The 24291-nt window shown below is 43.7% G+C and overlaps 3 protein-coding genes across 6 annotated transcripts; 2 read left to right on the forward strand and 1 right to left on the reverse strand.

Moving 5' to 3' along the window:
* Positions 1 to 82: 82 nt before the first annotated feature.
* Positions 83 to 11223, reverse strand: atad5a (ATPase family AAA domain containing 5a). Of its 2 annotated transcripts, none has more exons than XM_072369016.1 (22): positions 10877 to 11223; positions 10235 to 10298; positions 7053 to 8833; positions 6848 to 6932; positions 6608 to 6757; positions 6026 to 6167; positions 5684 to 5944; positions 5442 to 5590; positions 5163 to 5307; positions 4743 to 5057; positions 4481 to 4577; positions 4278 to 4360; positions 4055 to 4191; positions 3779 to 3956; positions 3493 to 3660; positions 3178 to 3420; positions 3027 to 3091; positions 2726 to 2915; positions 2479 to 2600; positions 1308 to 2143; positions 1064 to 1222; positions 83 to 854 (listed from the first exon to the last, which is right to left on the reverse strand). In XM_072369016.1, the coding sequence occupies exons 2-22, from the start codon at positions 10283 to 10285 to the stop codon at positions 776 to 778; spliced, it is 5436 nt and encodes a 1811-aa protein (XP_072225117.1). In that variant the 5' UTR covers positions 10286 to 10298; positions 10877 to 11223; the 3' UTR covers positions 83 to 775. The 2 variants fall into 2 exon arrangements, with proteins under 2 accessions (XP_072225117.1, XP_072225116.1); XM_072369015.1 differs by having other exon boundaries at positions 5157 to 5307.
* A 1126-nt stretch (positions 11224 to 12349) lies between these two features.
* LOC140273391 (GTPase IMAP family member 8-like) lies at positions 12350 to 16239 on the forward strand. Its single transcript, XM_072368936.1, has 6 exons — positions 12350 to 12430; positions 12775 to 13488; positions 13861 to 14577; positions 14678 to 14811; positions 14913 to 15579; positions 15669 to 16239. The coding sequence occupies exons 1-6, from the start codon at positions 12400 to 12402 to the stop codon at positions 15956 to 15958; spliced, it is 2553 nt and encodes an 850-aa protein (XP_072225037.1). The 5' UTR covers positions 12350 to 12399; the 3' UTR covers positions 15959 to 16239.
* A 655-nt stretch (positions 16240 to 16894) lies between these two features.
* Positions 16895 to 23537, forward strand: LOC140273580 (far upstream element-binding protein 2-like). 3 transcript variants are annotated; one of them, XM_072369195.1, is made up of 18 exons: positions 16895 to 17114; positions 17870 to 17972; positions 18067 to 18126; positions 18314 to 18350; positions 18488 to 18540; positions 18642 to 18713; positions 18811 to 18868; positions 19107 to 19278; positions 19464 to 19562; positions 19649 to 19747; positions 19849 to 19951; positions 20113 to 20234; positions 20379 to 20672; positions 20868 to 20992; positions 21100 to 21203; positions 21474 to 21680; positions 21906 to 22087; positions 22169 to 23537. In XM_072369195.1, exons 1-18 carry the CDS (start codon positions 16986 to 16988, stop codon positions 22175 to 22177), a joined length of 2028 nt encoding a protein of 675 aa, XP_072225296.1. In that variant the 5' UTR covers positions 16895 to 16985; the 3' UTR covers positions 22178 to 23537. The 3 variants fall into 3 exon arrangements, with proteins under 3 accessions (XP_072225296.1, XP_072225297.1, XP_072225298.1); XM_072369196.1 differs by having other exon boundaries at positions 21115 to 21203; XM_072369197.1 differs by lacking the exons at positions 21906 to 22087; positions 22169 to 23537 and having other exon boundaries at positions 21396 to 21566.
* Positions 23538 to 24291: the final 754 nt, after the last annotated feature.

The following is a 24291-nucleotide window of genomic DNA, read 5'->3' on the forward strand; positions in this document are numbered from 1 at the left end:
ACAAGTTCGTGCTCTGCAAGCCCGGAAAACAGAACCTGCAACTCACAGCGATGAGACTACTCAACCATTCAGTTGTCTTAAGTCTTTATTTTGTCACAACAAAAAACCAACCATGAAAAATCTGTACATATTTAAGACAGAAAAAAAAAAAGTTTAAAAAAAAATCTAAAAAGCACCCATGAAATGTGAATTTCAGGGCTGACCAACAGAACTTTCAGTCCAAAGCCAGCAGGATGGCACGTGATAATTTACTATCTTTACAAATATAGGTGGACATTCTATTTTACATATTAATCTCTTACAAATTATCCAAACTACTCACTCTTGCTACTGAAAAGAAATGTATTTGTTAAAAACACAAAGCATAGATATATGAGGCTACAAAACACGACTGTACAAAAAAACAAAAAAAACACACTCCAGACTTCTTAATTACAGAATTCATATAAAGCTTTCAAAGCACCAAAGGATCTCACACACACCAGATTGTTTTAGCTGTGCGGCCTCAAACCCAGAAGATCTTCCACATTAAGGGATTTAGCAACTTCCATGTTGATTAATTGCATTGAAACAGTCAGTTTGAGTTGAGCTCCCACCTCAGGCTGAGTCGGTCATAAAACTAAAGGCAACCCTGGTGTGATGCTGCAAGACTGTCCACAACCTGAAAACTGTACAACGCAACATGCTCCTTGTTCCTTCTTAGAGCCAAAGCTTCGGGACCTTAGAGGTATTTATTCAAGGTCTGTGTATGATCACGAAGACACATCTGTGTGGATTAGGGGAAGTCTTCAGCAAGAAGCCGTAGAGTGTTCTTCTCGACACCCAAATGGATTGCATCCAGATAGTGCAGGAACCTGAAAGGACAGAAAAACAGTTCATGAAACTTCTTTTGCATGAGCTGCATATACAGGCCAGTCACACTTCTGCTAAATTTATTTGTAGTAGAACGTTAGGCCTTTGTTGTCAAAAATAAAGCCCGTTAATCATCCTCGCCACATCCTGCCCACACTTCAAACCAACACACGTCGCTGCCGGCCACCTGAAAAACACTTTGTTCGCCCACCTTCGTTTAACTTTGCCTCGCTCCTTCAGCTGCTCTGATCTGCAGATGGTGCGCATGGCCGGCAAATAGTCCAGAGCAGCTGCTGGTCTGTGGCCAACGGTGCCAAACACTCCTCGAAACATCAGACTCTCCATCACTTCTCTCCTCTGCTGGACCAGCCTAGAACATAAGAAACATGGCTTAATTCACTGTGAGAAATGTCCCTTTTGCAAGTTTAAACAGGTCAAACACGGCAAAGACTCACTGAGGCTGACAGGGGCTGTCCTGAGTGAAGCTGTACCCTTCCCGATGAGCGGCCACAGGGAGCGTGAGATCCACCGCAGCCTCTTTTCCCAGCTCCCCCTCTAGCAGTTGAACTTTGTCCCAGGCGTCCGCCACTGAAGACTGACACCTCCGGAAGCTCAGGGCCTCCACAGCTGCCTGGATCTCGAAGACACGACCTCTTGTTAAAGCGCTCCCGCCGTCAGCCTCAACCCTCGACTCATCCGTCATCCCGTCTTTAACGACAGCGCTGACTGGTGACATTCTGTGAACGGAACCGCCCTCCGAGTGGAAAGGCAGGGATGAATCTATGTAGGACAGGTTGTCCAAGAAGTCAGCCATTGATTGAAGACACTGTGATATTGGAAGACTTTTTATGCGCTCTTCTCGAGTCAGTGGCTTCCTTTTTAACCTTTCTGAAACTTTGCTCTCTTCGACTTTCTCCTCTGCCTGTGTCGTGCTCTGCTGCGTGAACAGAGATGGAAATCCATCCTCCGAGTCTGACTCGGAGCGCAGCCCCTCCTGATCAGGTAGATGGTGTCGCTTTTTGTTCCTCCTCATTCTGTTGGACACTTTGACTGGACTGCCACCGTCAGAGGAATCCGCTGCCTCTGCTGACGCGGACGATGGCTGCAGTTTATGACCGAAAGGTTTCTGGTCTTGTGACAGATAAACACAGCGCTTGGGTTTAGAGGTAGTCAGCTGTGTGAGAGGTAGAGGTAAGAGGGTCTCCATGTTGGAGTACAGCAGGTCAACTCCTCGTCGCCTGCTGTCTGTCAGCAGCTCCCAGCAAACCGCCTCCTCCATCAAACTCTGGCTCTGTTGAGACAAAACATCGTAAGGCAGCTGCAGCTCACAGGCTTGAATGCATCAACATTACAATGAACAGCTCCGGATGTAGGGAAATGGATTTTGGAGTTTTCTTTAATCTGAAGCAATTCTATTCGCTGTTGAAAGCTTAAAAACAAAAACACTACATGGAAGGATCGGTAGATTGATGGACAATTCAAAATCTACCAAAACTCTAAAATGAAGTCACTTCAACAAGAGCCAGGGCAGAATTGATTTGGAGCAGTGGAATAAAAATAATTCAAAAGAATAAATAATTGCATTTGCTGTAGTACTTTACTTAAAGGGGGGAATGAAGAGTTTACCCTGAGCAGCTCCCAAATGTCTCCCTCTGGCTCAATATTCCGCAGGCCCAGTTTGCTCTCAGTGCAGCCTGTGTCACAGGGAGGTAGACTGGCTGCCTCCTCAGTCTCTGGCTTCACTTCAGCTTTTAATGCAAATAATGGTGGGGAAAAAAAAAAAAATTTTTAGTCAAGGTCACATCTGTAAAAACATTGTGTAGAAAATCAAACAAAACCAGGTTCAACATGGTTCTTCAACTCATCTCCTCACCATTTTTGCAACTATGTACTAGTGGCCTCGTTGAGAGGCGTCCTCCTGCACTGCAAGCCCAGAACTGCAGCTGCAGTAGACTCTGTCTGATGTCACAGCCGTTGAGTCTGAGCAGAGAGCTGACATCTGTTGGGTTTGTCCTTACGTCCTCAGCCAAACACAGCAGCTGCAGGTAACTGCCAACATTCAACTGCAGCAGAGAAATGAGAATCCAAACCGGTCAATCGAATGGATCTAATCCCCATTAATAACATGACAAGATCACCACATTCAGCCAGATATTCGGAAATTCTCCTCTTACAATTGAAGGTTTTTTGAAATGGATCTCTTCAAAGCTGCCATCAAACATGGTGCTGAAAGCAGGATCTGAAAACATACAAGACAGCACATAAAATACTTCTCAACACAAGCCAGACTGTGGGACCGTCTGCTGGCTGTCTGTTCATACTAACCGCTGGTAGTGAGGACGACTGGCCTCTTGGTCGTGGTCATGAAGGTCTTAACGGCAGCTAGAAACCCCGAGTCGTCATCAAAAACTACATCCACTTCTTCAAACAAGATGAGTGAAGTGGCCATCTTCTTGCTCTGTTCTTCACTGTTGCTCTTTTTCGGGCTGGTGGCTGCAGGCAATTTGGTGGCTTGGTCTTTTTGCTTACTGCCAACCTCACTTGCTTTCAGGGCTTTGTCAGATGAAGCTATAAGAGACGAGAAAGAGTAAGAAAAAAGCTAAATACTTTGAGTAGCTGACACAGGGAGTGTGCGCTTACCCGTTTGTTGGGTTTTTGTAGTCTTCGGTGGTTCTTTGCTGGTGGGTTGACCCGTTTTAAAAAAGCTAGCAAGAGACACTGGTGCCAGGCCTCCTTTCCTCGCACCACTGGGTGACTGAGGAGGTTTCCTGGGAGAGGAAACCACCCTGCGAGGGGAATTACCCTTTCCTGAAAGATTAAGAACAAAATCACGACTTCATAATGGCATTAAGTGTTTCCATTATCTCTTCTCACAGGGCGGAAACTCATCAGAAACCGTGATATTCGTGTAAAATTCTGCCCGTACTCGGAGATGATCCAGGCCTGACAGAGCCAGCGCTGCTGCTTGTTCCATAGCTGTTGAAGTAAGTGGGCTTGAGGGCACTGACCCCTTGACTATCCACCTGGTGTGACTGAGTAGCTTCCTTCAGCTGGGAGAGAATAAGACGACCGCTTCGCTGAGACGAAGCATTCACCTCAAACACCTTGAAAAGAGAATAGATAAAAAGAGGACACGGTGATGTTGACCATTCAACATCTGCGGTGCTTTCAAATCTGTTGTTCAAATGCGCTGCATTTGCACCTTGAAGCCGAGCTCCTGGGCACAAGCGTAGACCGCAGCCGTCTTTCCTACTCCTGTAGGTCCTGTGATGAGCACTGTATTACACAACTTGTCCTCTGCATCCAGGAAGTCCTCTTCTCCACAGTCCCAGTTTGAGTCTAGACACGAGAAAGCATCACTCACTTAAAATAAACATGCATCAAGCCAATAGAAGAAACAATAAAAAAACAGAATGATCCCACACCATTGCAGCCTTCCTCTCCTTTCTTGTTTTTCAAATTCCTTCTCTCTTCTCTGTCCGCACGGATTTTCCATTCCTTTAGCCAACTAGACAAAAAGAAGGAAGCCGTCGAAGTCACAGGAGCAAACGTGTTATCAGAACAGAGTAACTTAAATGTGATGGTTATTCTTTAAGAGCTGCAGATGTAGGTGGACGCATGTCTTCACCTGTGCAGCCTCTTCACTGAGGCAGCGTTGTCTATGATGTCACCGGAGTGCTGGGGCTGATATTTGTCTGTCCACAGCACATCTTCCTTCACCACATCTAAGGAAAGAAACGGCAGACTGAGTTTCAAGGGATAAACTCAGGATTTCCCTTTGTGATGTCAGCACGTTTCTTACAAAAGAAACATTTGTGGTTTAAATATCATTATAAAAGGCCACTGATTCAGTAATGTCTGTCTGCATCTGAAGTTTAAGCTTAACATACCTTTTGTTTTAGCATCCTCGTCCAAAGTACAATCATCCAGTACGACCACGGAATCCTCCTCAGCTGGGGTGGGAGCAGACTTCAGTGAAGGCTCGGTTTTCTCCTTCACCTCCTCCTCCTCCAGTCTTGATCTTGGAGTTCGTCTCGTATGGCCTCCCCTTTTTGGCGGCTCTGATTCAGCTGCGGGGAGTTTCTTTTCGGAAAGGATGGACTTCGGCTTCTTTGCCACCTTCACGGTTTTTTCTCCCTCATCATCCCTCCTCTTCCTCTTCCCTCCAACAGATGGTGTTTCTTTCTTTCTCACAGCTTCTTGTTCTAATGAGTAAACGCAATGGTGATTCTTGGTAATTCCTCGAATAAAATGCAACAGAAACTTGATGCTCTGCAATGGAACGCTCTTTGTGTGACGCTGACCTGAACCTGCGGCCTGCTGCTGATGGTCGGTGCGTCTCTTCAGGATGCGAGGGATGAACATCTGTGCGGGGAAGTGAGGGTTCGAGGTGCTGAACTCCTCCATCAGAAGCTGACGAACCTGCTCCGTCATCTCAGGCCTGCAGCCCGACGCCTGAAAAAAGAAACTTCACTGTTACTCTTTTCACCGGAGAATTTAAAATACGACAGCAAAGTCTTACTTATTTTTGATATATTTTGTGCTCTTATTAGCAGGTAGGAGACTTTAGAAGATTAATGTTAACATACCTTTTGAGAAAAACTTCGACAAGCTGGTGCTGTATTCAAAGAAAGGGAACCGCTAACAGATGGAGGTGGGTTTGATGTTCGGCTCCAAAGATCTTTAAGATGACCCAGCGATGAAGACTCAGGCCACGGCAAACTCCAAAGAGGACAATCTGTCGAAACACACAAAAAAAACCCCAGCTTTGCCTCAACCCACTGGTCTAATTTGTACCTAATATGAATATTCCTGTGACAGAGCAGCTTACCGTTTGGCGGTTGTGTCGTGTGTGTAACTGGCTGAAAGGAGGAGCAGGACACGGAGAAAGCCTCCTTGGTGGCAGCGGTCTTAGCGATCTGTTTCCTAAAGGACTCCGGCAGCCCGCTCTTCAAGAACTCCCTGCGCGCCCTGAACTGCTCGTCATCCTGGGAGTTTTCAGAGCCCTCGCGACTGCTCTCGTCAAAGATGGAAACTATGGCCGAAACCTTCCGAACAGACTTCTCTTGGTCTGAGGGGGCAACTTTAGAGCCTGTCGCAAAGAAAACGCAGTCTTTTTAGATGTGGTTACCACAACATTTTCAGTTGTGCACAGCGGATTGCGAAAGAATACCGAGAGCAGCCTTGGTCTCTTTGGCAGCTGGTGTAGCTTTGCCCAGAACATCATTCAGACTGCGTAAAGGCCTCTGTGCTTTCCTCTTTTCTCGTGCACTGTGAGTAGCAGCGGTCTCATCCTCAAGGCAGATGACAGAATCCTGACAAGACAGACCAGAGACAGAACATCTTAAGTCACAAAAGAGTCATCAAAAGAAGGAATATTTGTTTTACAAACACTCAGTGTGATGGAGGAAAGTCTTTTATGTGCAGGACTTGAGGGAGAAGAGCCAGAAATATAAAGAAAACTATGTTCAGCTCATTGGGGATGACAAATATTCAGACTGCGTCTATGAGAATATCTTAACATAAAGTGATATAAATGTGAAAATTGTTTCCAAACCCTCATATTTTTTATGTGAAACTTTACTCAAAACAAAAGACTCCAGATATGACAGAAAAATTTTATCTGAGTTTACTACAAATGAGCGTTTCATGATAAGATCCAAGGCAAAAATAACAAATTAAGAATGGTAGAATCTTAATAAAAGCTGACTAAAGCTTCTGCATTACAGCCCACTGACACCAGCCACTGCTGTACCTCATCTTCACAGTAGCTCCTTTTGGCCTTGCTTCGTGATGAACGTCTTACGTTGTCCTTCTCTTCCAAAGTTTTCTTGCTGTGCTGAATAACTTTGGCTTTTTCCAACAACTTCTTTGCCTGCTTCCGTTTTTCAGACTTCCTAAATGTCTGAAACAAAGGCAAATGAGGACGTATTCAGCATCACCCACCATCAAAACAGAGAATCAACACATAAGATTAAAGAAATCAACAACTTACTTTAATTGTCAAAGAAGCGGTTGTGTCACTTTCATTTTCAGCCTTGGTTGTGGAAACATTCTTATGAATCCGACTAAATCTAATCCTAAGCAAAAATGGGGTGAGAAAAGGAAAAAAACAGAATATAAATACTATGCGAAATACTGAAGACAACACACAGATATAGAGTGAAAGTGTTTTCATGGAAACTGAACGCCTGTGTCACCTGATTGGACTTTCTTCTGCGTCTGGTGGACACAGCACCTCTGCTGCAAAGACTCCATGTTTGGACTTGCGTGTCCTCGGAGTGGACGTGTTTGCAGGGCTGTCCTGAGGTAAAACAGAACCAGCACCGGAGTCCTTTGACGACTCATTTTTCCTCCTGGATTTTCGGACAGGAGTTGCCGGGGTGGTCTGGGGCGTTTGTCTAACCGCCGCCTCCCGCCTCGACCTCCTCACAGCTGGGACTGAGGGAGGCTCCTCGCTTTTGTCGTCAGTCTCAATAACTGCGGCGGCAGTTTCTTCCCCAGCTGTCCCAGCAGGTGAGGTGGTGACTGCATCATTCTCCTCTTTAGCTTTGTTTCTTCCTTTTCTCGCAGGTTTCTTTTTAGCTGCTTTGTTTTCCTGAGAGACTTGCTCAACACAGGCTGGAATTACAGAATCATCTTCGGTAAGTTTGTCAGAAGCATCCAAAATCTTCTGTTTGCCTTGGCTTTTAACGGGTTTAGTTTTGGCCCCTTCCACGCTGGGCTGTTTGAAGGCAGACATGAACTGCTTCCTCTCTGCTTCACTGCTTTTCGGAGTGGATTCACTCTCAAGCACTGCCAGCTCCAGGTCCTCCTCTTGAAGGACCACGTTGGATCTCCTTTTGAACGTCGGAGAAGACAGCCGGTTTCCAGCCTCTGTGAGAGGAGACGAGACCATCTCTGCAGGGCTAGTAGCCCCTTTTCTCCGGGTGAATATCGAAGCCACCTTTCCAACTGCTTTAACTGCTTCCTGTTTGGGGGAGACGGCATGCACCTCAGCCTGGATAGTGACAGTTCGGGGTGAGATCTGAACTGACGGCACCGCAGAGCCAGCATTTTCTTCAACCTTGGATATGTCCAAGTGTCCAGAGTTTAATTCCTCTACCTCTGCTGTGGTTTTACTCACATCATCTTCTATGTCCTCTTCAATCGCGCCCCGATTCTGGCTGCGCACAAAATCCTCGAAGGAGATTTTGACTGTGCTGTTGTTTAACTGAGAGGCTTCATCCACGTCAGCTTCCATGTTATCGTCACACAACGAGCTCTCTGCTTTCATCTCCTCTGGCTCCGGATGCTTTGCCTCTTTTTGTTGCCTCCTCCCAGCCTTGCGTACAGCAGTTTTAACCTGTTTTACATCATCTCTTGTAGATGCAACTGGAGATGTCTCAGTAGTGTTCAGTGTTGGTTCAGATTTGACACCATCCTCGCATTCGGAACCATCTTCCTGAGGTTCATCTCTTTGAGCCAGCTCATCACCGACAGTCTTGGAGTCAGCGATTCCAGACGCTCCTCCTTTGCCACAAGCCTCGGCACTGAACTTTGAAAGCAGAGCTGCTGTTTCGCTGCCAAGGATCCCATAGCTTCTAACTACATCTGCTGCGGAGTCTGTCATTCCTTGTGATTCTTCTACAATCAGGCAGCTCGACTCGTCGGTGGAGCTGATACTTTCAGCCGCCATAAGCTTCCTCGCCGCCCTGCTGGTCTTTCTCACCCGTCTCTGAGACGGCCGTTTCCCCCCCTCTGGTTCTGTGTTGTTCTCTGCAGATTGAGACATCTGACAGTTTTCTTTCGATTGCTCCGGTGGGGTTGTCTTTTCTTTAGAGGAGGAGGAGGAGGAGGTCTTTCGACTAAAGTAGTCCATGATGTTGTTGGAGCGAGGAGGAGAAAACGGTTTCTCCACAGGCTTGGGAACAGGAGAGAAATAATTGGTGATCGTTTTGACCACAGGACTGCCACCATCTTTGCGAGGTTTTTTGCAAGGCTGTAAAAATCAGAGAAAGTTGATCAAACAAGAATGTCGAAGAATGGAGGAGAAAAATAGCACAATTGTTACATATTTGAGGTGACAAATAGACATGCAGTACTGTGCTAAGTCACCCCTGATTTCCTGATAAATTTGCTTCCAAGCAGAAAGACTTAAGCAGTAGTTCTTCTTAGACTTATTGAGGGTCTTTCGAAGTTTTTTTTCTCTCCCCTAATGGGTGTATTGGATGCTTTTTCACTCATTTTCAGTCCAGTTCTTGTATCCTACCAATTTCAGGGGAATGTTTTTTTGTTAATTATGAATCTGTCAAGCATTAAACAGTCCCATAACTGAAGGAATGAACCGGAATTAATTAGTTTTCAATACTTTCTTTCTGCACTTTGTTAGTAACAGTCTGTCAGGAGGCACTATATTTGTTTGCATCTCTTTAGTTTAATCAAGAAAGAAATATCAGATAATACAGTTTGACAGGCATAAAAATTTTTGCCCCAACAAGATAATTTCATAAAAAAGTGTTAGGCAAAAACCGGTCACATGGAGAAGAAAATAAGATGTTTCAGGCCTAAATGAACGACGTCATTAAGAAATTGGGTGAAAAAAAGATGCATCTGGACCTTCAGTTGATCCATCTACTGTGTTCTTAAGCCTCATCAGAAATGGTCTCCATGGAAGGGTGGCTGTCATGAATCCATTCTTAAGGAAAGAAAACTGGAAGAAAAGGCTGAGGTATACCAAATGATACAAGAAGAGGACTGAAAATCAGTGGCAACAGGTCTTATGGAGGGATGAATCCTCCCCTGAACTTGGACCTCAACATTATTGAAGCAGTGTGGGATCATCTTGACAGAGAACAGAAGAAATGGCAGAAAACATCCAAAGAAGAGCTTTGGGATGTCCTTCAAGAAGCCTGGAGAACTATTCCTGAAGATTACTTAAAGAAATGACAGAAAGCTAGAGGGTTCAGGCTGTGTTGAAGAATAAAGGTGCTCAGACCAAATAATGACTTTCAAGCTCATCAGACTTGTACAAACTCAGTTTTTGCCTTTTATACTACATTTACATTTAGTTTAGCATGCGTTTCAGTTAATCATCGTCACAATTTCCTATTATTCAGGCAATATATAAATAAAATATGAGATTTAAAATCCATTATTTGTTTCCATGAACTGGCTGACATTTCTATGAGGAATTATGTTGTTACATTTTTAGAAACGCTTATACTACAGCACTGGAATCAAAATGAAGAGAAAGGTAATTAAATATGCAACCCAAAATTTTTATGACATTTAATCGTCTGCTGAAAAGTTTGTATTCGTAATGCCACCAAGAATAAGAATAAGACAAGCATTCTTCCAAAGTAATAACCGGTACAAGCTCATGTGAGTGTCAAAAAATTACCTGGGTGTCAAAGTCTTCAATGACAGAAGCCATAGCCACAACACCAGCCATAATGTGAGGAGCCCTGAAGCAAAAGAAAACAAGCGTTTACCACAGAGCTGAATGGAAAGCAAATAACTACAGAGAAAACTGACTCGCACAAGGTTTTAACTTCCAGGCCTAAGCAACCTGACATGTCAACTCATTATCCTGGGAGCTTTCTCTCCCTCTCTGTCCCATTTTTTCTTATTATTTTCCCCTTTCAGTTCATCATTAATACATTTGGGCAATGAAGCCACAACATAACAGAATAAGAACCATGACTATCAAACCAACTCATTTAAACGTTAACATATTTCAATGAACGACTTTCAATCAATAGCACAACAACACTGGGAAGTTACTGAATGTTTGCCTGCAGTTTTAAGTCCGTTGACATGTTTTATTCCTACAGGACACTACAAACATTACAGTTCTGTGCACAGCGTGCTACGCTGGAAGTTCAGAGCCTTAATGAGGCGAAGTCATAAGAATTTAAAAGAATAATCATATATTCTCAGTCATACAGTGACAAATGATATCTAGCATTAACTTTTCCAGTGACTCTTCCTGCTAAATGACAGACGAACAGCCGCAACAACGAAGGTAAATGAAAACACTCACCAACAAGGCTGAACTCTTAACTTGTTGCTTCGTCAGAGGCTGATTTCTTACAGTTTCTTACTCACTTCAACGCAGTTCATTTTTGTGAGGCAGACGGTTGTTTATTGCCAGCAGACACAGGTTTCCCTGTAAAATAACAAGCTAGCAGACTTTGTTAGATGCTAGTCTCACTGCAACTGTTCCTCGCGGCCCCAAAAAGTGCTCCAAATCCTTTCCAAGTCAGACATGGGTACATGAACGAAACTCACGGAATGTTACATTGATATTTAAAGAACTGCTGTGTCTTGAAATACTAAATACATTTTCTTTGAAAGTATGCTGCCTCTTCAAAAACGCGCCAGACTCGTCCTGAATGAAGAGCGCCAAATATACGTGACGTTTGACAAGACATGATTCCACCAATCAAGGGGTAGAAAATGATTCCGTCATCTCCTGACGTAGTTTGCCCATAACAAAAATGGCGTTAGGCTTTGTATTTGATGGAGAGGAAATACCGACAGCTACCTCTACTGGCGGAAGTCATTAAATACTGGATGAGGCAACATGAACGTTTGAATATAACATATTTATTCCACACGAAATTATAAGCGACTTAATTCTCGTCAGAAAATTGTCAAGGAAATATCAGAAATTGAACAACAATCATGATAAAGTCATTTATTCTAATTCGCTAAATGCAAAACGACAATAACCACTCCTAAACACTCCCAACACTTTTAGGATGTTGTAATAAGTACATTTGAAAAAAAAATATATATATTATTTTCTGCAAATGGTGATATTGCACTGGATTAAACTGGAAAGTGAATATAGATGGAAGTCACTGAAATAGGACATTTTCTTAGAACTTTGTATACTTTATGCTTTCTTTAAAATCCACACAGTAACAGTACATCAAAGTGATTTTATATAACTAATTGGGTGAAATAATCAACAGAAGGCCAAGGATGTTTTCTTCACGACACATTTTATCTTACAGTTTGCATAAAAAGTGCTCGTCTCGTCTCAGACTCACGTTCACCACAGAGTACAAATCTCAGGTCACAGTAATGACACTGTTGTGTTTTTATTATCCGTCAGTTTTTCTTTGATGGCTGCACAGTGGTGAGGTGATCAGCACTTCTACCTCACAGAAAGATGATTCCTTCTTTTGAATCTGGGCTGGGGTCTTTCTGTGTGGAGCATGTTCTCCCTGTGCATACTTGGGTTCTCTCCGGTTACTCAGGCTGTTTCCCATCGTTCGAAAGCATGCATGTCAGGTTAAATGGTGATTCTAAATTGACCCGAGGAATGAGTGTGAGTTTACATGGCGGTTTGTCTTGTGTGTCTTTTTATTTTTGTCTTTGATTTTTTTTTTTTGTCTCCGCACACATCTTCCTCAAAGCTTTTGGAAAAACACAGACGTCAAAAAGCCCAAGCCACACCTTTCTCCTAATCCACCCTCCTTATGTTTACTTTCATTTTAGAACTTGCTATGTTCGTGCTCATACAAACAGAAAGGTTCACTGTCTCCAGTAGAAACTATGGCCAGTAAACCTGCTGTTTCCAGTTCTGGTAAGTGTTCTTTTATTCAAATCTCTTTAAAACCTAAAATCACTTCAAGACGATTTAAATAGGCTTTTTAAAATGCTTTTAAAAATTCTCTTTACTCGCTGAATATGTTAAATACAAGGAATTTGACTCTGTAGCAAACAAATGACACGCCTCTTTGCCTCAGTGTGCTGTTGTACTGACATTATTTTTTTATATTTAGTATAAGTGCTGTTGTGGTATGTTAATAATAATCAACTTAACCAGTTATTTATAGCATGCAAACATGTAGATCATTCATAGATTTAGCATTAACAGGCTGTTATAATATGTACAATCATGTAAAGTATGCCTTATCTCTCCGACAGGGCAAAATCTTCACTCTTCAGAGTTGAGGATTGTGTTGATAGGAGGAAGAGAAATAAAAGGAAGTAAAAGCTCGACTGGCAACTTCATACTAGGGGGAGGTGTTTTTGACACGAGCAAAAGAACTGCTCAGAGTGTGGCGAGGCAGCGGGAGGTACATGGCAGACAAGTCACTGTAGTTGATACTCCGGGGTGGTGGTGGAATTACACACGAGAAGACACCCCAAAGCTGGATCAGATAGAAATCCAGAATAGTGTCCATCTGTGTCCTCCGGGGCCTCATGCCTTTCTTCTGGTTATCCCTTTTGATACACATTTTTCCCAGATCGACAAACCATCACTAAAAGAGCACCTGGAACTTTTCGGGGCAGAAGTGCTGACTCGCACCATTGTGCTGCTCAGTTCACTTGTTCCATGTAGTGACAAAGATGTAGAATACAAAATCAAAAGAAGCCCAACGCTGCAGTGGATTCTGCAGCAATGTGGGAACAGAAGACATGTTCTCAATATCAGCAACAAGCAGGATAGCACTCAAGTCTTGAAGCTTTTTGAGAAAATCGAGGCAGTGGTTGCAGACAACGGAGGGAGTCATTATACAGTTGATATTGCTCATGGAAAAGCTCTGAGAAAAGAAATAAAAGCTTTGGCTGGAAGAGCGTCAAAAAGGTTTGATGAAGTGGAGAAACAAAGAAGGAATCTCAAAGCACTGATCGGAGGTAAGTCACAAATTTATCCGTTCCTAAAAATGAGAATGAATGCATCAAATATTAACTCACATCAATCTACATAAACAACCAAGTCTCTTGTTTATAATTTTTTTTTAAAAATCACAAAATAGAGCTGAGGTGCAAACACTGATGAAATCTGACATACAAATTCTACTGCTTTTAAAATATTTTCCAATATTTTGAAACGTAATTAAACTTCTTGTAATAAATAATCAGAGAACATAAGAAAACGGACGGTTTCTTCATTTATCAGCCTTAACCACCAGCATGCACCAATATCTTTATTTATTTTCTTGAAAATACTGATTTTTTAGAATAATTCTTTAATAATGTAATTTCAAATTCTTACAACTTCTGCAGGCGGCAAAGCTCCCCCAGAACATCTGAGACTAGTGATAGTTGGTGCGCAGTGGGCAGCCAAGAGCTCAGCAGGCAACACTATTCTGGGAAAAAATGCATTTAATGTAAATCCCTATAACAAAAGAACAATGCGCTGTGAAATAAGCCATGGCATGGTGGAGGGAAGGAGACTCACGGTGGTAGATTCTCCTGGCTGGTTCTACAACCACACCCTTCAGGACACCAATGAGATGGACAAACTTGAAATCGAGGACAGTGTGTATCTCTGTCCTCCAGGACCTCATGCAGTGCTGCTTGTTATCGTCCTGGCAACCGCAATCAATGCATCGTACCTGAGAACAGTCCAGGAACACATGAGTCTTTTTACAGACGATGTCTGGAAGCACACCATTGTTCTGTTTACTAGAGGCGACTGGCTGGGAGTGAAGACTGTGGAAGAGCGAATAGAGAGTGAGGAAGCTCTGCAGTGGCTGGTGAATAAATGTGGGAACAGGTACCACGTCCTGAACAATGTGGACCATAGCAACAAGATGCAGGTTAAGGAGCTTCTTGAGAAGATTGATGAGATGTGTGCAGGAAATGATGTTCCTTACTGTGAAGTTGACCAGGACCGTGCAACTCAAATAGAGGAAGAGAGAGATGCTGTAAAGAAGAAGGCCAGAAAGTGGAGGAAAATGAAAGAACGACAGTCAATAATGCTGAAAGAGCTGTTTGAAGGTAACCTCACATCTTTTAACACATCCTGTTATATATGGAAGCAATGTTTAACCATTTTATGATTAAACATTAAAGAAAATAAACTTTCCTTTTTGTACAGGGGAGAAGCAGCCAATCAATAACATACGGATTTTACTTCTTGGCCGAAAAGGGTCAGGAAAGAGTACAGCAGGAAATTCAATGCTGTTCAGGGAGGTGTTTGAAACTGTTTTTGCGAAAGCTTGGTTGGAGAAGGTAAACCAATATGCTTAAACATCACTTAAATGTTTCACTCACAGTTTACAGGCCAGAATGAATGTTTGTCACGCCACAGATTTTGTTTTGTGTCTTTGTAGGACTCCCAACATCAGAGGAGAACCGCAACATGTGTGAAACATCAAGGAGATTTTGATGGAGTAAAAATCACAGTGGTTGAGGCACCAGGCTGGTATAAAGACACAACAGCACCCGACTGGCTCAAAGGGGAAGTTCTCCGCAGTGTCTCCATGTGTGCTCCAGGGCCTCATGTTTTCCTCTTGGTTGTTCCCATCTCCAGAGCATTCACAGAGAGAGATTACAAAGCAGTGGTCGAGCTGCTGATGCCATTTACTGACAGAGTGTGGAGACACTGCATGGTGCTGTTCACCTGGGGAGACTGGCTCAATGAACTCCCCATTGAAGAGTACATTGCCAGTGAGGGCAAAGCCCTCCAAGAGCTTTTAGGAAAGTGTGGGAACAAATACCATTTTTCTGACTGGAATCGGTATCAGTTAGGTGATCCTGTTCCAGTCAAAGGGCTGTTAGAGAAAATTATTGAACTGACAACACGAAACAAGGGATGCTTCTCAAATGAGGAAAAACAATGGCAAGCAAAACAGCCCATGCTGACAGAGGAGGAGTGGAACAGAAGGGAGCAGATGCTTATAGACAGAGTGTTGAAAGCTTTAGAGAAAGAACCAGAGGAACCAAAGCTGCAAGCTGTGACGATGGCACACAGCATAGATGACTTCTACATTCCGTACAGTAAGTTTGATATAATCAAGTGGAAATCTTTGCACATACTCTGTTACACGTATTCCTCCACTGAATGACCCATTAATCTTCTGTTTTAGTGAGCGGAGATGTTGCCTCGGAATATGGGAGCATCTCAGAGTTCAGGAATCAGAGAGCACATAACATTGTTGCTGAATGGCTCAGAACAAGAGTTAAAAATTCTGACATCACCTCTGGGATTGGCAGCATTTGTTCCTCTGCCCCTTACCTGGAAAGATTTGATGAAAATCCTCCAAAGGATGACATTCCAACAGCAAGTTGTTCTTTCCCGGAAAAGGATAAAGCAGTTATTCCTCACACGAGAGTCTTCACAAACACTGTAAAGATTGAACGCAGAAACTCTTGTTAGGCAAGAGAGGTCTTAGAAGCAGGAGGGAAACTAAGTCAGTGAACAGTTCACATACTGAAAATATACTGACAGGAGTTTAGAAGTGGTGGTGATGAGCTCTGATATCAGAGCATTATCTGTGATCTTTAAGCAAACATGGATAGTTCAGTGTTTATATCATGTTCCTATTGTGGCTAAATGTAAAATGATTGAATCATGTAGGTGTACAGATTGTATTTTTGACTTCTGTATGTCATGAAAACTTTGAGGCAAAGCCTAAAGGAGAATTTTTGTAAGCAAACATTTGTCATTTGTTGTTTTACAAGCTTGTCAAGATGATAGTGCAGTGATGATAAAACAATCAAGGAAATAAAAAGAAACGCTTTATATTGTTTACCTAATAATCCTGACTAATAGTTATGAATAGAGGATCATGAAAATAATGATCACAGAAATGTAAGAATTGCTCTACTGAAGTGGCATCTGTTTTTCTTCACAAATAAATGGCAGTTAATACTGTTCCTGATATGGAGTTGTGCAAACATGCTCTCTCAAAAGTATGGAAGATGACTGACTGTCATGCCCTTCAGTGGTTAAAAGTAACATTTGGTGCACTTAAGAACAGTTTCATTTGTCGCCTGTATTACTGTGCTTCTTATTTGAAGAACTCCAACAGATGCTGCTATATTCTTCCACAACGTGGCTTTCAACATTTCAATCTCCTTTGTTACTTGTTAGATACACTGCGTGTTTTTATTAAAAAGCTTAATAGAAATGTAATCAACTGTGCAACTGTACGTTATGAAAGAACGTTTGATTATTAAGTCAAGACAATTCTGGACAACACAGCACATAAAGAAAACAAATATTACTTAATATTACAAATATTACTGTCGCTATTATTTTTTTCAAAGCGTTTGAGCTAAATGATCCTTCTCGGTTGCCGTCGTACCTCCGTCCGCTTTCCTCTCCTCGTCTTATATTTTCTATCCTGCGCAGTTCCAGTCGCAGTTTTCTGTTCCTTACCCCCGTCCTCTGTGCGGTTGACATGTCGGAGTACAATGCGGCGACGCCACCCGGGTCAGCGGCCTCTTCCGGCGGGCAGGCGGCTCTCGGGAACGGCGAAGGAGGCATCAAGAAGGATGCGTTTGCGGACGCGGTGCAGCGGGCCCGGCAGGTGAGAGATGTGACAGGCAGGTGGAGCCCAGTAGCGCAGTAGTTAGCATGAGGGCTAACATTTTAGAGTCAACACGACAAAAAAAAAGAATAGAATTGACAGTTTGTTCTCCCGTTCTATCTGCTGTTTGTAAATGACGGTATATGCCAGCTTTTTAAAGTCACGGGTCAATGTTTCCTGAAGGATGAAGATTGTGCTCGACAGCCGTGTCCCAACAGAGTCTACACTGACTTATAAACACAGAACATTTTCCCGAGTACATTATCATCTTGCTTTAATTCGCTGTCTACGTCTTCCTCTCCATAGTACTACAACATTATGATAATTATTAGTTTGAGAACATTGGCGCTAACTGAAACGGTTGACACTAAAATGTGAAATATTGTCAGAAATCTGTCTCCGTGCATTTCAAGGTGTTATCATCGGAAGAATCTTTTGTTTTTGTACTGTATGTGATGCAGTTTCTGTAATCGAGTATGTAATCCCTAAAATAAGTTGGATTGTTATTCCAACTCTATCATAAAACAAAATGCTGCAGGTATCGCTTTCACAATAATTACCGTACACAGACTATAAAATCTGAGAAAGACGAGTAGGAATAAATTGATGATAAATGGCCTTGGCTGCTTTTCCTAAATTTTGCTCTGTAAAGCACTTTTGGTTATGCTTGTGTTTAAAAGTTACTTTACTCATACAAATGAGTTGAGTTGGGTCCACTGTGTGCCTTTAAGTATAAATGAGTGCTTTTGCACCAGATTGCAGCTAAGATCGGGGGTGATGCTGGTCCTCCCATGAATCACACCTCTGCATCGGATGGCTTTCCCTTCACTGGACAGAAACGACACCTGGAAGATGCAGGTAACCCCCCCCCCCCCCCCCCCCCCCCCCATGACTTCAGATGCAGAGCGTATTGCCCGTCCTTCTCTCACCTGACAATGTCCTCACCTGACAGATGAACCAGAGAGCAAGAAGCTGGCTGCACAGAGTGACTTGGAATCAGCCAAAGCTCTCTGTGAGTTTATTTCATTCTCTTTTGCTTTGCTGACAGTTTGTTTTCTGGCGTTTATGACTCACAGGTGACAATGTTGCCTGTCAATGGTTCACCTACTCTGTCTGTGTCACAGTGTCCTCCATCGGTAATACAAAACCTCCCCTTGTCCCTTTTCTCTCTCCTTCTCTTCGCCGTTGTCCCGTCTCAGCTATCGGCGCGCAGTTAGCTGCTCTTGCACAGCCAAGGTGAGACCTTGCAGCTTTCATTCGACTGTGCATGATGTAGAAATGCTCAGCCTTTGTGTTACAGCAGCGGAGGAAAGAAATGTTGCAAATGATTGTTATTGTTGCCTCTTTTACCCTTCTTTGCTTGACTGAGCCAGACCCACCTCCACCTCAGAGGAGTACAGCGTCCCAGACAGTATGGTGGGACTCAGTGAGTTCAGCCCGACTTTATTTGAACTAAACATAACAATACGCCATCCCTCCCCCCATATTTCTTGACGGTGCAACCCCCTCTTCTCTCTTCATCACCAGTTATTGGCCGGGGAGGTGAACAGATCAATAAGATTCAGCAGGAGTCAGGTTGCAAGGTCCAGATATCTCCAGGTATGGTCTGCGCTTCGATGGAGTTGGCCGTAAAATGATAAAATTTTCATAAAGTTGATAGTTTTTTGTGTCTCTGCTCTTGTGTGTGTGTGTCCAGACAGCGGAGGCCTTCCGGAGAGGAGCGTCTCTCTCTCAGGATCCGTTGACTCCATACAGTAAGTTTTAGACATCGTGAAAAAAGGCTTCTTGCTATTTTTGAATGGAAGCCCCTGTAACAGTCAGTAATGATGAAGTAGGCTGCTCGGATAACATTTTTCCCGTGATGATGCATCATTCTTAAAGCCCTGCTATACAACATAATATTTATTCCATCCCTCTTTGCATCATACCAGCTTTTAAGTCCGCTGGATGGCATGATTAATGACATTAAGTGTTCTGCTCTTCCCCGACCAGGAAAGCCAAGAGGCTATTGGATGAGATAGTATCGCGAGGAAGGGGTACACCCCCTTCTTCCTACCACGAGTCAACCAATGGGCAGAATGGTACAGTTCATGAAATGATGATCCCAGCCGGCAAGGCTGGCCTGGTCATTGGCAAGGGTGGAGAGACTATCAAACAGCTCCAGGTATACTGCAAGGCTTCTATCTCGTACGTCTCTGTTTGTCATTGTAGAGGCCCATAAAGGTCTTTTATTTCTTATGTTTTATGTATCAGGAGATTTGGATAAAATGTCTGGTTCTGGCAGACCTGTCAAGGATCAGATGATATTTTTATATATATATTTTTAAAACATAATGTGCGATATTGCAGGAGCGCGCGGGGGTGAAAATGATCCTGATCCAGGATGCCTCTCAGGGGCCAAACATTGACAAGCCTCTGCACATCATTGGAGATTCGTACAAAGTGCAGGTGCAGCTATAAATGACTTAAAAAATAAATGTTGATCTTAGTTTGCCCAGTGTGGTCGCGGTCAACGCGTACTTCTCTTTTTCCAGCAAGCCCAGGAGATGGTGCAGGAGATTCTGCGGGACAGGGACCAGGGTGGCTTTAGCGAAAGGACTGAATTCAGCTCCCGAATGGGTGGAGGCATGGATGTAAGTTTTGTGTGTGGGAGAGCGAGACTGGAAGTGAGATCAGGGTCTTTCAGTCAAATCCAAGGAAATGAAATGATAAACCGATGGGCTTTTCCACTCAGATTTCAGTGCCGCGGCACTCGGTTGGAGTGGTCATCGGCCGCAATGGGGATATGATCAAGAAAATCCAGAATGATGCTGGAGTTAGGATACAGTTCAAACAAGGTAGGTTTGGTTCACATCAAGCCTCTGAATTTCAAGTGTTTTTCTAGTTAAAGTTCCTTCCCCCCCCCCCCAAAAAAATCCAGTCTAATAAATTAGAAATGGATAGTCTTACACTGATGATGGAGTCTTAGTCAATGAAACTTCCTATAACCTTCTTGCAGATGATGGGACTGGTCCGGATAAGATTGCCCACATCAGTGGTCCTCCTGACTGCTGCGAGCACGCTGCACAGATCATCAACGACCTGCTGCAGAGCATCAGGGTCAGGGAGGAGGGACAGGGGGTACGGACCACCTTTTAAACACCTCTTCATGAACAGCTGCACTCTGTTTTTTTAATTCATTGCTAAACGAAGGCCTGATAATATTATAACAAATCATCTTACTCAGTTTAAGCAGCCATGAGACGTTCTCTGCTCTGTCCACAGGGTCTCCCGGGTCCTCCAGGCATGCCTGCTGGCAGCAGGGGCCGAGGTGGGGGCCAAGACAGTTGGGGACCTCCTGGAGGCGAAATGACCTTCTCTATTCCAGCCAACCAGTGTGGGCTTGTGATTGGCCGCGGGGGAGAGAACGTAAAGTCCATCAACCAGCAGACGGGAGCCTTTGTGGAAATCTCTCGACAGCTGCCCCCCAATGGAGACCCGAATTTTAAACTGTTTATCATCAGGGGGTCGCCGCAGCAGATTGACCACGCCAAACAGCTCATTGAAGAGAAGATTGAGGTACTTGGTTCTCTTGTTACCGAACAAGTCGGAAAACAAAGGCGAGCAGCTTGAACAAAACTGTCTTATTTATTATCTACTGGATAAACGCACACTCTGGGGCTGGGTAAATGATGCAGGTCTTCATAAATACTCTTCAGATTAGAGGTATTCTGTGTCTTCTGCACTAACATGATGTGTTTTGTTTTTTTTAAGGGTCCTTTGTGTCCTGTGGGCCCAGGGCCAGGTGGACGAGGTGGACCAGGACCTGCTGGTCCAATGGGTCCCTACAACACCAACCCATACAACCCCGGCCACCCTGGGGCTCCTGGACCACCCCAGTGAGTTGCTACATCTCCTGTTCAAGAGATAGCTTGTTGTGTAGCTATGTTTCTCAAGTTAGGCTGATAGGTCTGAGAATTTTTAAATTTTTTTGATAATCGACTAGTTCTTCTCTTGCCAGTGGTGGTCCTCCAGGCCCACACCAGTACACCCCTCCAAACTGGAGTAACACCTACCAGCAGTGGCAGCCGCAGCCACCCAGTGACCCCGGTGAGTCACACTTTAGTGCCATATGTTGTCACGCACACTGAATAATCAGCAATGAAATGGCCCCCCCCCCCCTCCCCTCAAAATGTGGAACGGTCATCAGGAGTAATGATGGAAATGTTGAGATGAGATGCATGGTCTTCATCTTCAGCAGCTCTGGCTAACCCTGTCTCTGTTTCCCCCCTGGTCTCCAAGCCCGGTCTCCAGGCCAGTAGCAGGGGCACACCCTCACCCTATGAGGACCTCACCCCCTCCACCCTGCATCTTTTCTAGGCAAGGCAGCAGCCAATGACCCCAACGCAGCCTGGGCGGCCTACTATGCTCAGTACTACCAGCAGCCGTCAGGGGCTGTGCCAGCTCAATACCCTGCAAACCCCACCGGAGGTGCCCAAACTTCAGGGGATCAGACCCAGCCTGCACAGACGCCGGGAGGCCAGCCAGACTACACCAAGGCCTGGGAGGATTACTACAAGAAGATGGGTGAGAAGCAGAGAGAAAACTACCTCTCCGATTGCAGCAGTTAGCGTAAACAGACCAGACTTCCTTTGTGTTTTATACTAAGAGAAATTCTGTCTGTAAGACTTTATCAGACCCGCTCCAAACATGCATGTAGTTTGGGTTTGGGACCCACTTTCTTGTCGGTTTCACAGTAAACATGAACTTCTCAGTTTCCCTCTTTTTTTTTTTTTTACCCGCCACCTCCAGCTCAAGCAGGCGGCTCAGCACCCGGGGCTGCAGCTGCAGCTCCAGCAGGGGCAGCAGCATCCACGGCGGGGGGCCAGCCAGACTACAGCGCCGCCTGGGCAGAGTACTACAGGCAGCAGGCTGCATACTACGGCCAGACAGGACAGGCCCCGGGCCAGCCAGCCACTCCTCAGCAAGGACAGGTTGGTATGGAGGCTACATTGAGGTTTGACTCTTTTTCTCACGGAGACTCATGTGCTTCCTCTCAACCATTTGTATTTTAGATGCAGTGAGAGTCCATGGCAGAAAGTCTGATGCTGAGAGTATGAAGAAGAGGTCCCCGAACTTTAGGCCAGGATCTAGCTCTTTAAGTTAAATATGTTTTTCCCCGAAGAAAAAAAGCTAAACCCTCTTTACCAATTAACACGATCAAAATACTTATTAATAGACCTGTGGACTGGACAAACGCTCAGATGGAGCAAAGAATTGGAAGGGACATGTCAGATCCAAACCTTCTGAAAGGTTTCTCGATGCCTCTGTGCAGCCTAAGCATTGAAACAGATGCAAATGTAATTGTTTCACCATTTCCGTTAATTATGCAAGTCCCATTTTAAAGCATTTACCTTCATATCCCAGTGATGTATTTACTAAATTAGAGCTTTTAGACTTCTAATCACATTGTGCATCTCACACAGATTGAAATGCATGTAAGAAATGCACACAATGTCTTTCACTTCCTTTTATATCAGATTGTTACATTTTCCCTCTTCAAAGGCTTGCATGGGATCTCGTCCTGTGAAAACTGGGACCGTCTTTCCTTATATTTACGAGTAGACCGTTCAGCAGTGGCGAAATAGCCCAGATTTGATTTATGTATGCCGTAAGACCAGTTGGAAGCTGCGAGAGGTACGCAGAAATAAAAAAATTAAAAAAATTATACAGAGCAGGACCAGCTTCCACTTGTGGAACAGTTTCAGTCATAATATCACGAGCGGAGTGTGTGGAAGACGTTACGTTACCGTTTCAACCATAGTGCCGCTTACAAGGTCCGACCTGGAGTGTTACCTACGGCCTTTTTGCTTTCAGGTTAGAAAAACACAATTTTACTGTGGACAGAAAGCCAACGAGGAAAGATTTTTCACATGTGGTCAGCTTAGTGTGAATAATAACAGTTGCAAAAGTGACTACCTGGGTAACACAATGCTCAACATAAATCACCCCAATAAGAAAATGACATATTTTTGTAGTCCTTTACATGTTAGGGCACCATTACACCTTCTGTAATACAGACGAGAGAGTTGTACACTGCTAACATGTCACGGAAGGTTCTATTCAAGCCAAGTTGTGAATTTGTTTATATCTTGAGGAGCCAGATTATTGTGAAATGGTTTTTTTTTAACATCTTATTCCTTTCTGCAGTCTTCTTTTTGTGTCTAAAGTAATGAAATTCAGTCTTCTCGTATGTTCTACTTTAACAAATATTCCAGCTGATAGAGGTAGCAGTGGAAGGCTGTTGGTTTTTAATTCTCACGATGTTTCAGGTATGATTCTGAATGGCAGCTGTGAGTCGTGGCTTTTGGAAGCAGGGTCGATACTGTTAATGGATGTCCACCAGCAGCAATGATCTGAATTAAAAAGGCAATTACTTTCAAACATTCATGAGACATTTTTGTTCTTCCATAGTTCTTGCATAGCACAACTGAGATAAGCCACCACTAGGTGTCACTGTTGGTCCTTTGATTAATCAGACGAGGGCAAAAAAGATTAAAGAAGGTATAGATAAATATTTCACAATTATTAATTCTGTTAAATTAAATTATTCTTGAACGACCTATTGTGACAAGCTTGCATTTTGCATCAAGAGCGTGAAACACAGAGCACGTGTCCTCATATCAATCACTAACATTTATCCATTTAATTTAATAAAAAAAAATTTTCCAATCACCATGCTCGGTTTTCCAGCCATTAAAGTTTGCCTGTAGAATTGTTCTGTTACTGCAGAAGCGAACTGATTTTTAAGTTGCACAAGAAAGAGTGGTTTTCGCTTCCTGTTGCTGTGTATTCGGTCCTCTGCAGCAGAAGTGGTTAACAGACATGTGTGCGTTTAAGTATGACACAGGAAGTCATCGGGTGCAACTGAACGGTACTTTAGATTAGAGGGAGAAAAAAATCCACTTAGTACCTAAGTGGCAAACATGATGCGAGCCGTTTAAACTATGCTAAGGGTAAGAGTTTCAGTGCATCCTTTAAGATGAGCATTCATAAAAACAGTTTGTTGTGTTTGCATCGTTCGAAGTGATAGTCAAACAAATGGTTGGGGGTGAGTGTGAGAACCCACGTGCTTTTTGAGGCACACCTTCACCACAGTTGCAGTTTCAAACCTGCTCTTTATCTTATATAATGGCTT

Source organism: Leuresthes tenuis, unplaced genomic scaffold (assembly GCF_036924035.1).
Source record: "Leuresthes tenuis unplaced genomic scaffold, fLeuTen1.0.hap1 SCAF_17, whole genome shotgun sequence".
In the NCBI taxonomy this organism is placed as follows: domain Eukaryota; kingdom Metazoa; phylum Chordata; class Actinopteri; order Atheriniformes; family Atherinopsidae; genus Leuresthes; species Leuresthes tenuis.

Excerpts from the sequence above, each read along its gene's own strand:
- LOC140273391 (XM_072368936.1), top strand. The coding sequence starts at position 12,400 with ATGGCCAGTAAACCTGCTGTTTCCAGTTCTG. Across the intron at positions 13,489-13,860 it reads TCTCAAAGCACTGATCGGAG|GCGGCAAAGCTCCCCCAGAA; the intron begins GTAAGTCACAAA and ends CAACTTCTGCAG. Across the intron at positions 15,580-15,668 it reads TGACTTCTACATTCCGTACA|TGAGCGGAGATGTTGCCTCG; the intron begins GTAAGTTTGATA and ends CTTCTGTTTTAG.
- LOC140273580 (XM_072369195.1), top strand. The coding sequence starts at position 16,986 with ATGTCGGAGTACAATGCGGCGACGCCACCCGGGTCAGCGGCCTCTTCC. Across the intron at positions 19,748-19,848 it reads GAATGGGTGGAGGCATGGAT|ATTTCAGTGCCGCGGCACTC; the intron begins GTAAGTTTTGTG and ends TTTTCCACTCAG. Across the intron at positions 21,681-21,905 it reads GGATTACTACAAGAAGATGG|CTCAAGCAGGCGGCTCAGCA; the intron begins GTGAGAAGCAGA and ends CGCCACCTCCAG.
- atad5a (XM_072369015.1), bottom strand. The coding sequence starts at position 10,285 with ATGGCTGGTGTTGTGGCTATGGCTTCTGTCATTGAAGACTTTGACACC. Across the intron at positions 2,601-2,725 it reads AGTACATAGTTGCAAAAATG|CTGAAGTGAAGCCAGAGACT; the intron begins GTGAGGAGATGA and ends TTGCATTAAAAG. Across the intron at positions 1,223-1,307 it reads GACAGCCCCTGTCAGCCTCA|GCTGGTCCAGCAGAGGAGAG; the intron begins GTGAGTCTTTGC and ends CTTATGTTCTAG.